The 12,284-nt window shown below is 36.9% G+C and overlaps 1 protein-coding gene across 3 annotated transcripts in view; it reads left to right on the top strand.

Annotated features, from left to right (window-relative positions):
• The window catches only part of zfand4 (zinc finger, AN1-type domain 4), a 50,868-nt gene extending 38,869 nt beyond the window's left edge, over positions 1–11,999 (top strand). For all 3 annotated transcript variants that reach the window (XM_059946291.1, XM_059946289.1, XM_059946290.1), the window contains 4 exons: positions 84–1,277; positions 5,055–5,109; positions 6,920–7,046; positions 10,549–11,999. In XM_059946291.1, coding sequence (XP_059802274.1) covers positions 84–1,277; positions 5,055–5,109; positions 6,920–7,046; positions 10,549–10,684 — 1,512 coding nt within the window. In that variant the 3' untranslated portion in view covers positions 10,685–11,999. The remainder of the gene's footprint in view (positions 1–83; positions 1,278–5,054; positions 5,110–6,919; positions 7,047–10,548) is intronic.
• Positions 12,000–12,284: the final 285 nt, after the last annotated feature.

Raw genomic sequence — 12,284 nt, 5'->3', positions numbered from 1 at the left:
TTGTGTCCTGATTAATACTTGAGGAAAATATATTGTTCACTGATTTTTTTTAACTGCATTTTCTGTGTTTTTTTTTGCAAAAGCCCAAGAAAATTGCCAAGGTGAAGCCAAGGCCCCCCACGGCACCCAGACCAACGAGTAGTTCAATTACTGCAGCTCGTCATCGCCTTTTCCGTGTTCTCCCTCACAACACGCTGCCCCTCAATCATACACTGTATCTACCTCCTGTTGATCAGCATCCAGCTTTTTCCTACCAAAATGTGTTGAGTCCCAATTTTGCTTCTGGTATCAGCTTGGCTCCATCATCTTCCAGCGGTTTCCTGTTGAAGGACGATGAAATTGCCGACCTGACTCCTTTGCTTCAGAGTGCTATTCCATCACCAGGCAGAATTCTGCAGGAAGAATTGAAAACCCCGCGGCAGCAAATGCTTCCTTCACTTGCTCCTCAGGACTATAGGGATGCTCCAACAATTTGTACAGATTTTGTAACGGACTGTACAGCAGGTGGCTCAGGACTAAAATCCACAGATAATGAAGTGACTCTTTCAGAAGAAAGAAGAGTACCTGACGATTCTGCAAACGACCTTGCCTTGTCCATAGATGCTGATCGTGCAGAAGAGGCCAAGTTACTGAATGAAATTGAACTTAAAACCTCCCTCAGTGAACAGGCCAAGGAAGAGTCTAAGGCTCCAGAAAATGATGTTATGGAACCAAATATTATTCGACCCATTTTTCCAAATCCACTAGGATGTGTTCCAATGGAATCTGGGAAATCAAGTTTTGCTGAGTTACTTCCAAAAGATAAAGTAATGCCACCCACCAGATATCCTGCAGCAGTCACTCATAATTCCTTAATTACTCTTGCATCTCAAAGACCCCAGAAGACTTTTGACATAAATAACGTAACATCTCCTGTTTCACAACAGCTGCTACACTTGTTTCGGGATGGTGATAGTTTCCCTAGTGTTTCCCTGTCAAGGGGAAGCAGGTTTCGAGGATTTAAACTAGATTCTCCTGGAAAGAAAACTGATAACATTTCTCAAACTGAGATGACTGAGATGGTAAACAAAGCAATGATGGAGCCTTTGGACTCTACAAAAAATCTTGGCACATTTGCTTCGCTGGCTCGAAGCACGTCCAGAGAGAGTGTGCAGAGTAATTGTGGGGCAGGCAGACAGTGGCTGTCTGGTATTGCACTACCGGCTAGCATTCAGAATTTTCAGGAAGAGATCTTTGGAGGCATTGCATCACCAGATCGTTCTTCAAATGCATTTGCTGTAAGTGAATTTCACTTTTGATTTAAAATTAGTTTAAGTGAATGTGACTATTTCACTGCCATAAAAAAAATGCACACAGGTTGACTTAAGTTTGTACTTCCAAGTTCCTGTACAATGGTAACACAGACACAAGGGCAATTTGGCAAAAGATTCCATTTATTCTGTGCTCCTCCTGCTGTACCAAAGTCTGCCTGTGTTCATCTATAAAAATGGATTTCTATGTTTTTTTTGGGTGAATTTAATCAGGTGAGTTTGCATGATCTTCCAAGGGATCTTAAGAAGTGCACAGATAACTTTGCTGTTATCTGACATCATCAGAATACACTTATTGATAGTATAAGATATATGTTGTGTCTTCTCCAGGTGGTTAGGGTAATATGTACCAAGTTTTGTCTAGTAAGTATCATTTTTGTAATTCAGCTTTGCTTTAATGAACTTTTTCACTGCAGTGTTTATTCTACCAATTTCTTTAAATATTTCCCCCTTATTTTTGACCATTTTATGGAGAAATAGTTGTAAACTTTTTTATTCTGTTTAGACCCCTCTAATTTTATACATGTTAATGGAGTTTTCCCACTTTTCCAAAGGAAACAGCCGCAGCTTATCCCATCTTTCCTGACAGCTACAAATTTCCAACTCGTACTCTTCTTGAATCCTCTCCAAGACAGTACAACCATGCCTTTCCTGCACCTTGCTGAGCAGAACAGATTGCAGTATTCAAACTGGCCTAAGCAGTATTATATGCAACTCAAGCACATCTCTTTACATTTAGGACTAACAGAGTATTCCATGTACTTTTTCAGCCATTTAACCATTGTTGACTTACTCTGCTGCATCTGATCAGAGTCCTGCCTTTTTCCAGAGTTGCATTTCTCTCCATGCCTCTCAATATCCTGCTATGTTATTGTGTGTTCCTTTATTATGTTGCACCTCCAATGCAATACTTAACACTTCTCTGGATTCTGTTTACTACTTTTCTGCCCAGCTAACCAGATCATTGCTATCTTCTTGTAGTCTAATGCTTTCTTCCTCACTGTCATTTCCAATTTTTGCATTACGAGCAAGCTTCCTTTATTGTCTCTTCTCCCTTCAGTTAAGTCTATGTTATATTAATATACATCACAAGTAACATGGCTTTAAGTACTGAGCACTGTGGAACTTCACCGATGACAGTCTTGTGGTCGTGCAAATACCCAATATGCTTTAATGGCAACTGGAAATGCTCAGCAGTCAGGCTGAAGTTGCTGTCTGAGGATTTCAGCAATTTTAGTTTATATTTCAGTATTCTAGCATTCAGCATCTTTTGCCTTTTTAATGATCATTCCCTTGTACTTCTTAAAACTGAGCCAATTTTGGTTTAATTTGCCTTTCTTTGGAGTATTGTGTGCAGGTCTGGTTGCCACACTACAGGAAGGATGTGATTGCACCTCAGACAGATTCACCTGCATGTTGCCTAAATTGGAGCATATTTCATTATAAGGAGAGATTACACTGACTGATTTTCTTTATTCCAGAATGGAAAAGGCTGAAGGGTCCTGATTAAGCTAAGAAATTGCTAAGCAAGGATACTCAGTAGTCATTTCCACAGTTTTGATTGTGGTGATGAAGTAATAGCAAAGTATTCCTGATTAAGAATTGGTGAAGGGAATTTTCTTAGTTTAAAATAAATTTGTATCAAGTTAGTGAGATTGGATTTCCTGCACTCCAAAGGCACGATGACTATTGCTAATCAGCCCCTGCCTTTCCAAATGTACACGTATCCTATTCCTCAGCATGTTCTCCCAGTAGTTTCCCTGCCACTGATGTAAGGCTCGCTGGCTTATAATTACCTGGTTTAATCTTGCTGCCCTTCTTAATTAAGGAACTACCTCAGCAATTCTCTGGTTTCTCACCTGTGGCTAAAATCTCTGTAAGAACCTTCGCAATTTCCTCACTTTTCATGGCATCTGGGATCGATTTCCTTCGGCCCTAGGGATTTACTGACCCTGATGTGCTCCAGGATATCTAATACATTCTCAATATTATCATGCTCCAGAATATCAGCATATCACTCCCTAAACTTGCTACATTTCATAACCTTCTCCTTGGTAACTATAGATGAGAAATATTCATTTAGAACCTCTCCCACATCAAAGCTTTACACACAAAGTACTTCTTTGGTTTTCAAAGGTATCTGCTCTTTCCCAGGCTACACTCTAGCTCTGAATATATTTATAAGAGTATGTGGGATACTCCGTAATCTTTCCTGTTGAGGATATTTAATGGCCCTCTTCTTTAATTTCTCTTCTATAACCTCTATTTTCTCTGAGGCACATGACCGATTGTTTTTGCCTCTACCTGTTCTGCTCTTTTTCTTGATCAAGCCTTTCAGTATCTTTTGTCATCTAAAGCTGTCTAATCTTTCCACCTTTGCCTTTCATTTTTACCAGATCATAGTGGCCCTGGAATCTTTTTAAAGACTTCTAATTGTCTGATGTAATTTTACCAGCAAGCTTTTGTTGCCAGTTTACTTGCAATGACCCTTCTGTTATGTTATTAAAATCATAATAACATATTATCATTAATAACAATTCCTCCAATTTTGGACCGTAACTGGTGGACCAACCTTTTCCTTTTTCATAACAACCTTGAAGCTGCCCAGATTCATTTCCTAAGGTCGAGTACAGCCCCATCTCTTGTAGAACTATTTACTAATTGCCTGAAAATACTCTTTTGGAGGACAGTTACTTACAAACATTCTTTCCCTCTATCATTTTCACTCTTGATTTTTATTTATTTCCCTTTTTTTATTTCTTTTATTTGGATTTAAATTTGTTACCTGGGTTTCAGTACCTAAGTTACAGGGAAAGTTTGAACAAGTTAGGTCTTTATTCTTTGGAGCGTAGAAGGTTGAGGGGGGACTTGATAGAGGTATTTAAAATTATGAAGGGGATAAATAGAGTTGATGTGGATAGGCTTTTTCCATTGAGAGTAGGGGAGATTCAAACAACAAGACATGAGTTGAGAGTTAGGGGGCAAAAGTTTAAGGGTAACACAAGTGGGAATTTCTTTACTCGGGGAGTGGTAGCTGTGTGGAATGAGCTTCCAGTAGAAGTGGTAGAGGCAGGCTCACTATTGTCACTTAGAGTAAAATTGGATAGGTATATGGACAGGAAAGAAACGGAGGGTTAAGGGCTGAGTGCGGGCCAGTGGGACTAGGTGAGAGGAAGCGTTCGGCACAGACTAGAAGGGCCGAGATGGCCTGTTTCCGTGCTGTTATGGTTATATGGTTAACTTTGACTTGTAATTTGAACTTATTTTCTTGCCACTCTGGCTCTATTTCTTTACCTAGACTTTAATGAAGGGAAAAGATTGTTGCCCTGTAATCGACTAAGGTCTTAACCTCAAGCTGTTACCTGCTCTCACTTCCATTAATTTGTAGGTCAGAATTTTTTTAAGAGTTGACTAGTGAGGGGAAATAAGTAATGAACATGCTGAGAAGTAGCCCATTCCAGTGAAATCTGGATTAGGGTGAAGGTCAGAATCCTCTTTCATATGTTGAATGAATTATATTATTGTTGTGAACACTTCCAATTATTTATTTACTTTTGTACCTTATTTGTCCTTGTGAAAATTTTCTAAAGTTATAATAGCATGTTTTCTGCCCTAAAACAAAGTTAAGAAGGACAAGAAATAATTAACTTTTAAATGATTGCAAATCATTGTATCTTCACACCATCTCACTCCAGTGGTTAATTTTCTGGTGTATAAAGGGTACAATACTTTCTCTCCTTCCAGTCTCCCCTTGGACTTTGTGCAACTGGCAGACCAACAACAATGGGAAGGAGAATAGGTAAGCCTAGTCATCTAATAAGGTGATACTTTTTAATGTGTAGTTTTATTTTGTTTATTTCTTCTCCGACTTTATTTTAGCTGTAGTCAATCTTAACTGCCCGGTCAATCTTAACCTGTTCTTAATGTTGTAGTTCACCTTTAACTTAGCTGGTGCAATAGCAAGTTAAGGAAGGTACAATTTGACAGATGCTGGTTTTTTAACCATATAATGTCTATTTGACTTGTTAAAGAATAATAAGGGTGAATTGTACATTTAATTTTTTTGAGGCTGAAGTTCCAGCCTTGTCTATCGTTGTTGTCAATTTACAAGGGTCAGTTGAAAGTTAAAATCAATTCTGTTTTCAGTATCCACACTACTTACTGCCTATTCCCCTCCAACAAGACAAAGAAGATCTCAACTTTTCACATGATATATAGGTCATTTTGATCATATCAATGATCATTTACCAAAGCAAAATGGAATGTAGATTTCAAAGGACCAGAAGATGGGAGCCTCCATTTAAATAAATCTCAAAAGATGGAGACATAAGGGTGTACAATGTGGTTGTCTAAAATAATAAAATGGTTATAACATTTTTAACATCAATGAATGACCAGTTTGATCTCAATGTGTGACGATTTGGGTTAATTTGCATTAAATGTTGATAAAACATTTTCCAGGTTAGTTATTAATAATTTGAAAATATAATTTACATGTGTTATAGCTTCCTAACTGGTTAGGCTTGGGGATTAACATAAAAAAGGTTATTTCACCAACTGGATAAATCCATACTCTAAGCATCTGTTTTATTCTTTTATTAATGCCTCAGAGCTGTGGAAAAAGATTTTTAAAAATGCAGTTCTGGAATTGCTCTTTTCAGAACCACTTCCCGTATTGTCACTGTGTATGTATGGGCATTAAAGATAGCTAATCTTTTCTTCCATTTAGTGTGGAGTTAGTACTTCCAAAGCTACAACTATTAAGATTCATTAAGCTATTAAAACATAATTTACAAAAAAAATCCAAATTTTAGAACATTTGTTTGCTTTTTAAGAGAATGTAAATTACCTGAAACCTCTCGTGCTTCCTCCTCGCTGACGTGGATGAAACACTGCATCATCTGAGCCAGACATTCGATCTGCAGAATTTCTAGCATAAGCTTGGAAAACGTAGCATTTTGGGACTCAGCCATTGGACTACAGAAGGTCAAAGTGCAGTTTTCAAAAAAATATGGCAGCAGTGAGGATTTTTCGAGAAGTTCAGAGTTCTTATCTTTGTCTTAAGTGGTCCCTTAAAATGATTCAGGGTTGTCAGTGTCTCAACTCTGCAAACTAATGTGCATTACTGGAATAGAATTTATTCCACTTAAGAAATAACCAGTGTAGTAATCTGAGAAAAATCTATTCAAGTTTTTGCCTGCAGTTAGTTTATAGTGAGCAAATGGAATTTTTGTTTTTTTTTGTATAGAATACTTTATATTGAGCGACAATCTACCATTAAGAATGAAAGGAAGATTTTTAGAAAAGTCACTTTCTAAGAATCGTTGTCTACCTTGAATATTTCACGGGGAATTATTTTCAGCATCTCCCTGATGCGTAACTCAAAACAGACACATACATGCAAAGTGCTGGGCGAACTCAGTGAGGCATGCAGCATATAGGAGGAAAATTAATTGTCGATGGTTTGGTCTGAGACTTCTCATCAGTACTGGTAGTATTGTTGTCTTGTCATTCATTTCTCAACTGTTTGTGTCCTTTTTTGATTTCTCAGTAATATTTCCTCTTCAGTGTAAACAATGTTGCCTCTTTGTTTCTTGAAATGTCATTAGGTACATCAGACACCCCTGCACATCATTTTCCACCAGTAAAGGCTCCAACCCAGACAAAAAAGAAAACTACGAAGCACTGCTTTCTTTGTGGGAAGAAAACTGGATTGGCGACCAGCTACGAGTGCAGGTTAGTATAATTTTTGTTCTGGTCAAATGCTGAGGTAGACATGTCTTTCAGGTGCATAATTGGTTGTGGTATACAGTTGGCCCTCCTTATCCATGGGTTCCGCATGCGCGGATTCAACCAACCATGGATTGGGAAAACCCAGAAGTTCTCTCTCCAGCAGTTGTTGTTTGAGCATGTACAGACTTTTTTTCTTGTCATTATTCCCTAAACAATACAGTATAACAACTATTTACATTGTATTAGGTATTATAAGTAATCTAGAGATGATTTAAAGTATACGGGAGGATATGCATAGGTTACCGTGGATCGGGATCAAATAAAAAAACTGAAGTTCTCTTACTAAGTAAGTTGGAGCAAATATATCTGGTATTATTTAGCATCAGTTAGTCAAACATTTGTCTTAGTATATAATATATATTTTACCTCTCTATGCATATAAAGCACTTAAGAAACATATGTATTTCAATAATTAAAGCACTGCTTTGCTTAGTAATAATTGTAGCTTTCATCGGGGCAGGGCCTTTCACATGCTCCATTATTCTCACTTTATCCTTTAAAATTGTTCCTATCGTTGGACTGACTGTAGCCTAACGCTTTTCCAATGACTGATGGCATTTCACCTCTTTCCAATCGTTTTATTATTTTCACTATTTTCAATCGTGATTGTTTTTCGTCAATGGAACAGAAACACTGCGGATTCAGAGCTCTGCCGGTCCTAAAGTCCACTGCACTGAGACAGGTTAAATAAGGGTCTTGAGTGTCCATGTATTTTGGTATCCGTTGGGGGTCCAGGAACCAATACCCCGCAGATAAGGAGGGCTGACTGTACTTTCCTAGACTAGAAACTTGGCATTTGTTCTTTTCCAGTCTTGGGCAGTTGGAATCAAGACTTCCCATGTTAACACATTAATGTGTAATTTAAAATAAAGACCACAACAGGCCAGTTGAAAATGAAAGACCAGATATAAATTCTAGATATGTATCTTTCAAAGTGTCATAGCTTTTCCATTTACACCTTTAGTTTACAGTTTAGAATTTACATTTTTCTTTTTTAACCTACCAAAATTATTCATTTAAATCTAAATAAGGAAAAACTCCATGTATGTTCAAGTCACTCTTTCATTCCCAAAGTATTGAAATATTTGAAATACATGCAATACAAATTAGGGGTTTTACAGACAGTAATTTCAAAGCATTGAAAATCTTGGGCAGAATGTTCTTGGGAGAGATGAAGTTCCAAATTATATTTCAGTTTATTGCTTGTAATTTTAAATGGACATAGGGGTTTTGGTTGATATGCTTTTGAGTGTTTGCAATGCAGGTACTGTTTTCAGTGATTATCCTTTGAATGTAGAGGGATTGATGTTATTGAATAGATTATATCTTGAAATGTTTACAGTCAAAACTTTGTAGATATTTTTGCCTTTCATGACGTGAATGATGAAGAGAGAAAAAAGTGATGCTTCTATTTCAGATATAATGTGAAATTGCTTAGGGCATCAAAAAGCAATAATTGTTGGCCATTTACTCCCACTTCAAAAAAATGACCATTAGTTAATTTTAAGTACTTTATTTAGGAATAAATAGCTGTTTCAGCTCATTACACCTTATTAGGATAAACTAAATACAAGAACTAAGCAAGTAATACCTTATTAATATTCAGTTATATATTTTGTACACATTCCTAATTCCTTTTAAACTATCCTGGTCATTGTGTATTGTAGAATGCCAAGCTGGTAAGGATGCTGTGAACAGAATAAAAAGTTCAGGCATCTTTAGTAGTAAACTGTCTCAGCTCAAATACCACAGTTCAGCTGGAGTGCCCTGTGAGGGCACAAACTTGTTTTGAGATACTTTGTGCAGAATGCCTTTTCCTTTCCCACACTTTATCCTTGCCTTCATAAGTTATTGTGTTATGTGTACTACTATGTTTTACATACTGGTTTGAAGAAATGTTGTCTTGTTTCTATATACATTACATGATTATAATGTATATAACCATATAAATAGATAAATGAATAACCATATAAATAAATAAATTTGACTTGACTTGCCAATCTGAAGTGTGTGTATGCAGTCGCCAAATGAAAGAGCAGTTTTATGCTGTGTTCCCAGCCTCAGTATTGATTGGATATTTAAATCTACAGGGCAGTTGTATACCAGTGGAAGAAGGTATTAATATGCCTGGTCTCATTAACCTGTACCAGTACCATAGCCCTCTCCATACCCCTCTCATCCATGTACCTATGCAAATTTCTCAAATGTTGAAATTGACCCCACATTCACCACCTGTACCGGCAGCTCATTCCATACTGCCACCACCTTCTGAGTGAAGAAGTTCCCCTTAAACATCTCACCTTTCACCCTTAACCCTTAACCCATCTAGTTGTAGTCTCACCCAACCTCAATGGCGGGGGGGGGGGGGGGGGGGGGAGCCTGCCTGCATTCATCTTATCTATACCCCTCATAATTTTGTACACCTTTTCCAAATCTTCTCCCAATCTTCTGTGTTCTAGGGAATAAAGTCCTAACCTATTCAACCTTCCCTGTAACTCGGGTCCTCAAAACCCAGCAAAATCCTTTTAAATTTTGTCTGCACGCTTTCAATTTTATTTGCATGTTTCCTGTAGGTAAGTGATCAAATCTTTACATAATACTCCAAATTAGTCCTCATCAGCATCTTAGACAATTACAACTTAATATCCCAACTTCTATACTCAATACATTGATTTATGAAGGCTGATGTGCCAAAAGCTTTTTTTAACGATCCTATCTACCTGTGACACCACTTTCAAGAAATTATGGATCTGTGTTCCCAGATCCCTCTGTTCTACCACACTCCACAGTATCCTATCAGTCACTGGGCAAGACCTACCCTGGATGGTTCTCCCAGAATGCTACACCTCGTGTTTGTCTGCATTAAATTCCATCTGCCATTTTTTTCAGCTGGTGCAGATCCCGCTGCAGGCTTTAATAGGCTTCCTCACTGTCAGCTGATTTGTTGCAGTGTATTGCTCCACACTCATGCCTTCCCTAAGGCATTTCATCTCCCTGAACTTGTAGTGTCATTTTAGTAATATTTCAAATAATGCTCTGATTTATTAATGATATTTAAAAGGCCTTGTATTGGAGAAAATAATTGCAAATATTGAGAGCACTCCAATATTGGTTGAAAGCTTCTGTTGGATGTTTTATTAATAGCATCTCTTAAAACTTGAAGCAAGGAGTAAGAAAATGGTTCTTGCTCTTTTACTGACCCCTGCCCTACCTCCAAAACTATACTCCGTTCCCTTGTGTTTTAAGACTGTTTCATGTTGAATGAGTACAAAAAATATGGTCTATTTGAAGCTTTAGTACAATATTAACAGTAGTGTATTTTGCATATCACTTGAAGAATCTTCCTAATAGTTTTTCAAGTAAAGAAATCAGATATTCATAAATGTGTACTTCAACATTAAAATTAATACAGATTGAGCACTAAATTGTGTTCCTCAAATTGTAGGTGTGGAAACAATTTTTGCGCAACTCATCGCTATGCCGAGACTCATGAATGTACATATGACTACAAGACTGTGGGAAGAAAATATTTGCAAGAGACCAACCCTGTCATTAGTGCACCAAAGCTTCCAAAAATCTGATCCACGTAGTTTTGTGCAACCTGTCAGACTGTGCTGAAAGAACTAAATATTTAACCATTTTGCGTAATTTTGACATTGGTCTTGGAAAGACAAAATTGCCAATCAGAAGCACATAATTGATGCTTGGTATTTATGTATTATGTAAACACTATTGTGGGTTTTTAGTTTGCATAATTCTTTTAGTAAATTGTCAGTGTGGAAAAAGAAATGAAATTTCCCGAAGATTTGCGCTGTGGGTTTGGTTTCGAATGAATGCAGATGTTTTTGTTAATTTTGTATTTGGTGCAGATAATGCTTCACTAGCAAATCTTGCAAGAATGCACTTTATTAAAATCCTGTCACTACTGTTTGACTGAAATAAATCCCAAGGGAGGACTTTTTTTTGAAAAAGATGGCATGTGCATTAGATCTTTGTAATATAACATTTTAAGTACGTGTCTATTTTAACATTGCAAGTTCTTGTTAAAGGTATATTTATTTCATGCTGAAAAATTTGCGCCTCTGCTGCTTCTACAGATGTTGACACCATTGATAGCTGGATTCAGTGACAACTGTACTTGGCTCCCATACTGGGTTGGTTGTGCAATATCTCTTCAGTTGTTTAAAAAAAAATTCAAGTTTTATGCACTGTATAAAGATTATTGATCACCTTACTGGAAACATGTTCTGAGGTAATTTTAAAATTTGTTGTTCTGTCTTTATGACTGGTCCTCAGAAATTATTCTCTGCCTAACTCTGCTTCTGTTACATATCTCACGTTTTGGCAAAGTGAATCTTTTTTGTAATCTCAGTTTTTTAAATACAAGACTACACATTTGTTTTTTTTTGCAAATAAAAGTTATTGCTGTTAACAAGATTTGAATAAAAATTGAATAATTTGCACCTATGATTTTTCTAATGTGCAGACAGCATCTAGCCAATATTAAACTAATTTATATTGAAACAATGGTATTTTGCATTTGTACTGTAATAGTATCTTGTACTCTATTTAATTGCTTGATCAGTCCACCCTATTTATAATTGAACTCTGCAGGCGGGAGGTAATCACCAGAGGTTTGTAGTTTTTGCCCTCCTGTAATGAAATCCGTAACTGGTTCAAGAAGGAGGCGGTTAATGTGTGACCTATTATTCTTTAAATTTGGCCTTTAGATCTTGGTGTCATTTAAAATTGCTGTGATAACAATATTATTTCAACACGTGTACAATTTTGTAAGTTGTATTTGTAGTGCCTTTTTATCAATTTTAATGTTATCCTGAGCATTATATTCATAGCGTGAAATAATATTTGCATTAAACAGGGATGTTTTGTGTTTAATTGCACCATTTAAATGTTTTATAACTGCATAACTTGATCATTCTGTAGCCAGAATGTGTTTCTTTCTCCCCTACAACACCTATTCCAGCAATTGCCTGTTTACTTTTCTTTTCCCGCTCTTTCTTTCCAACCCACTGATCACGTGAGCCTCTAGATCTGGTGATGACTGAGACTGAGATGAGGCATTCTGTGATTCACATCATCTTTGTTATAAATCTTGTCTTTTTGATTTAACTTTCTCTAGTCAGTAAGGCAGAATCTATGGTGATTCCTCAGATACCCACC

This window comes from Hypanus sabinus, chromosome 21 (genome assembly GCF_030144855.1).
Source record: "Hypanus sabinus isolate sHypSab1 chromosome 21, sHypSab1.hap1, whole genome shotgun sequence".
NCBI classification, from domain to species: domain Eukaryota; kingdom Metazoa; phylum Chordata; class Chondrichthyes; order Myliobatiformes; family Dasyatidae; genus Hypanus; species Hypanus sabinus.
Note: the sequence above shows the minus strand (reverse complement) of the source record. Positions and strands in the feature narration are given on the sequence as shown.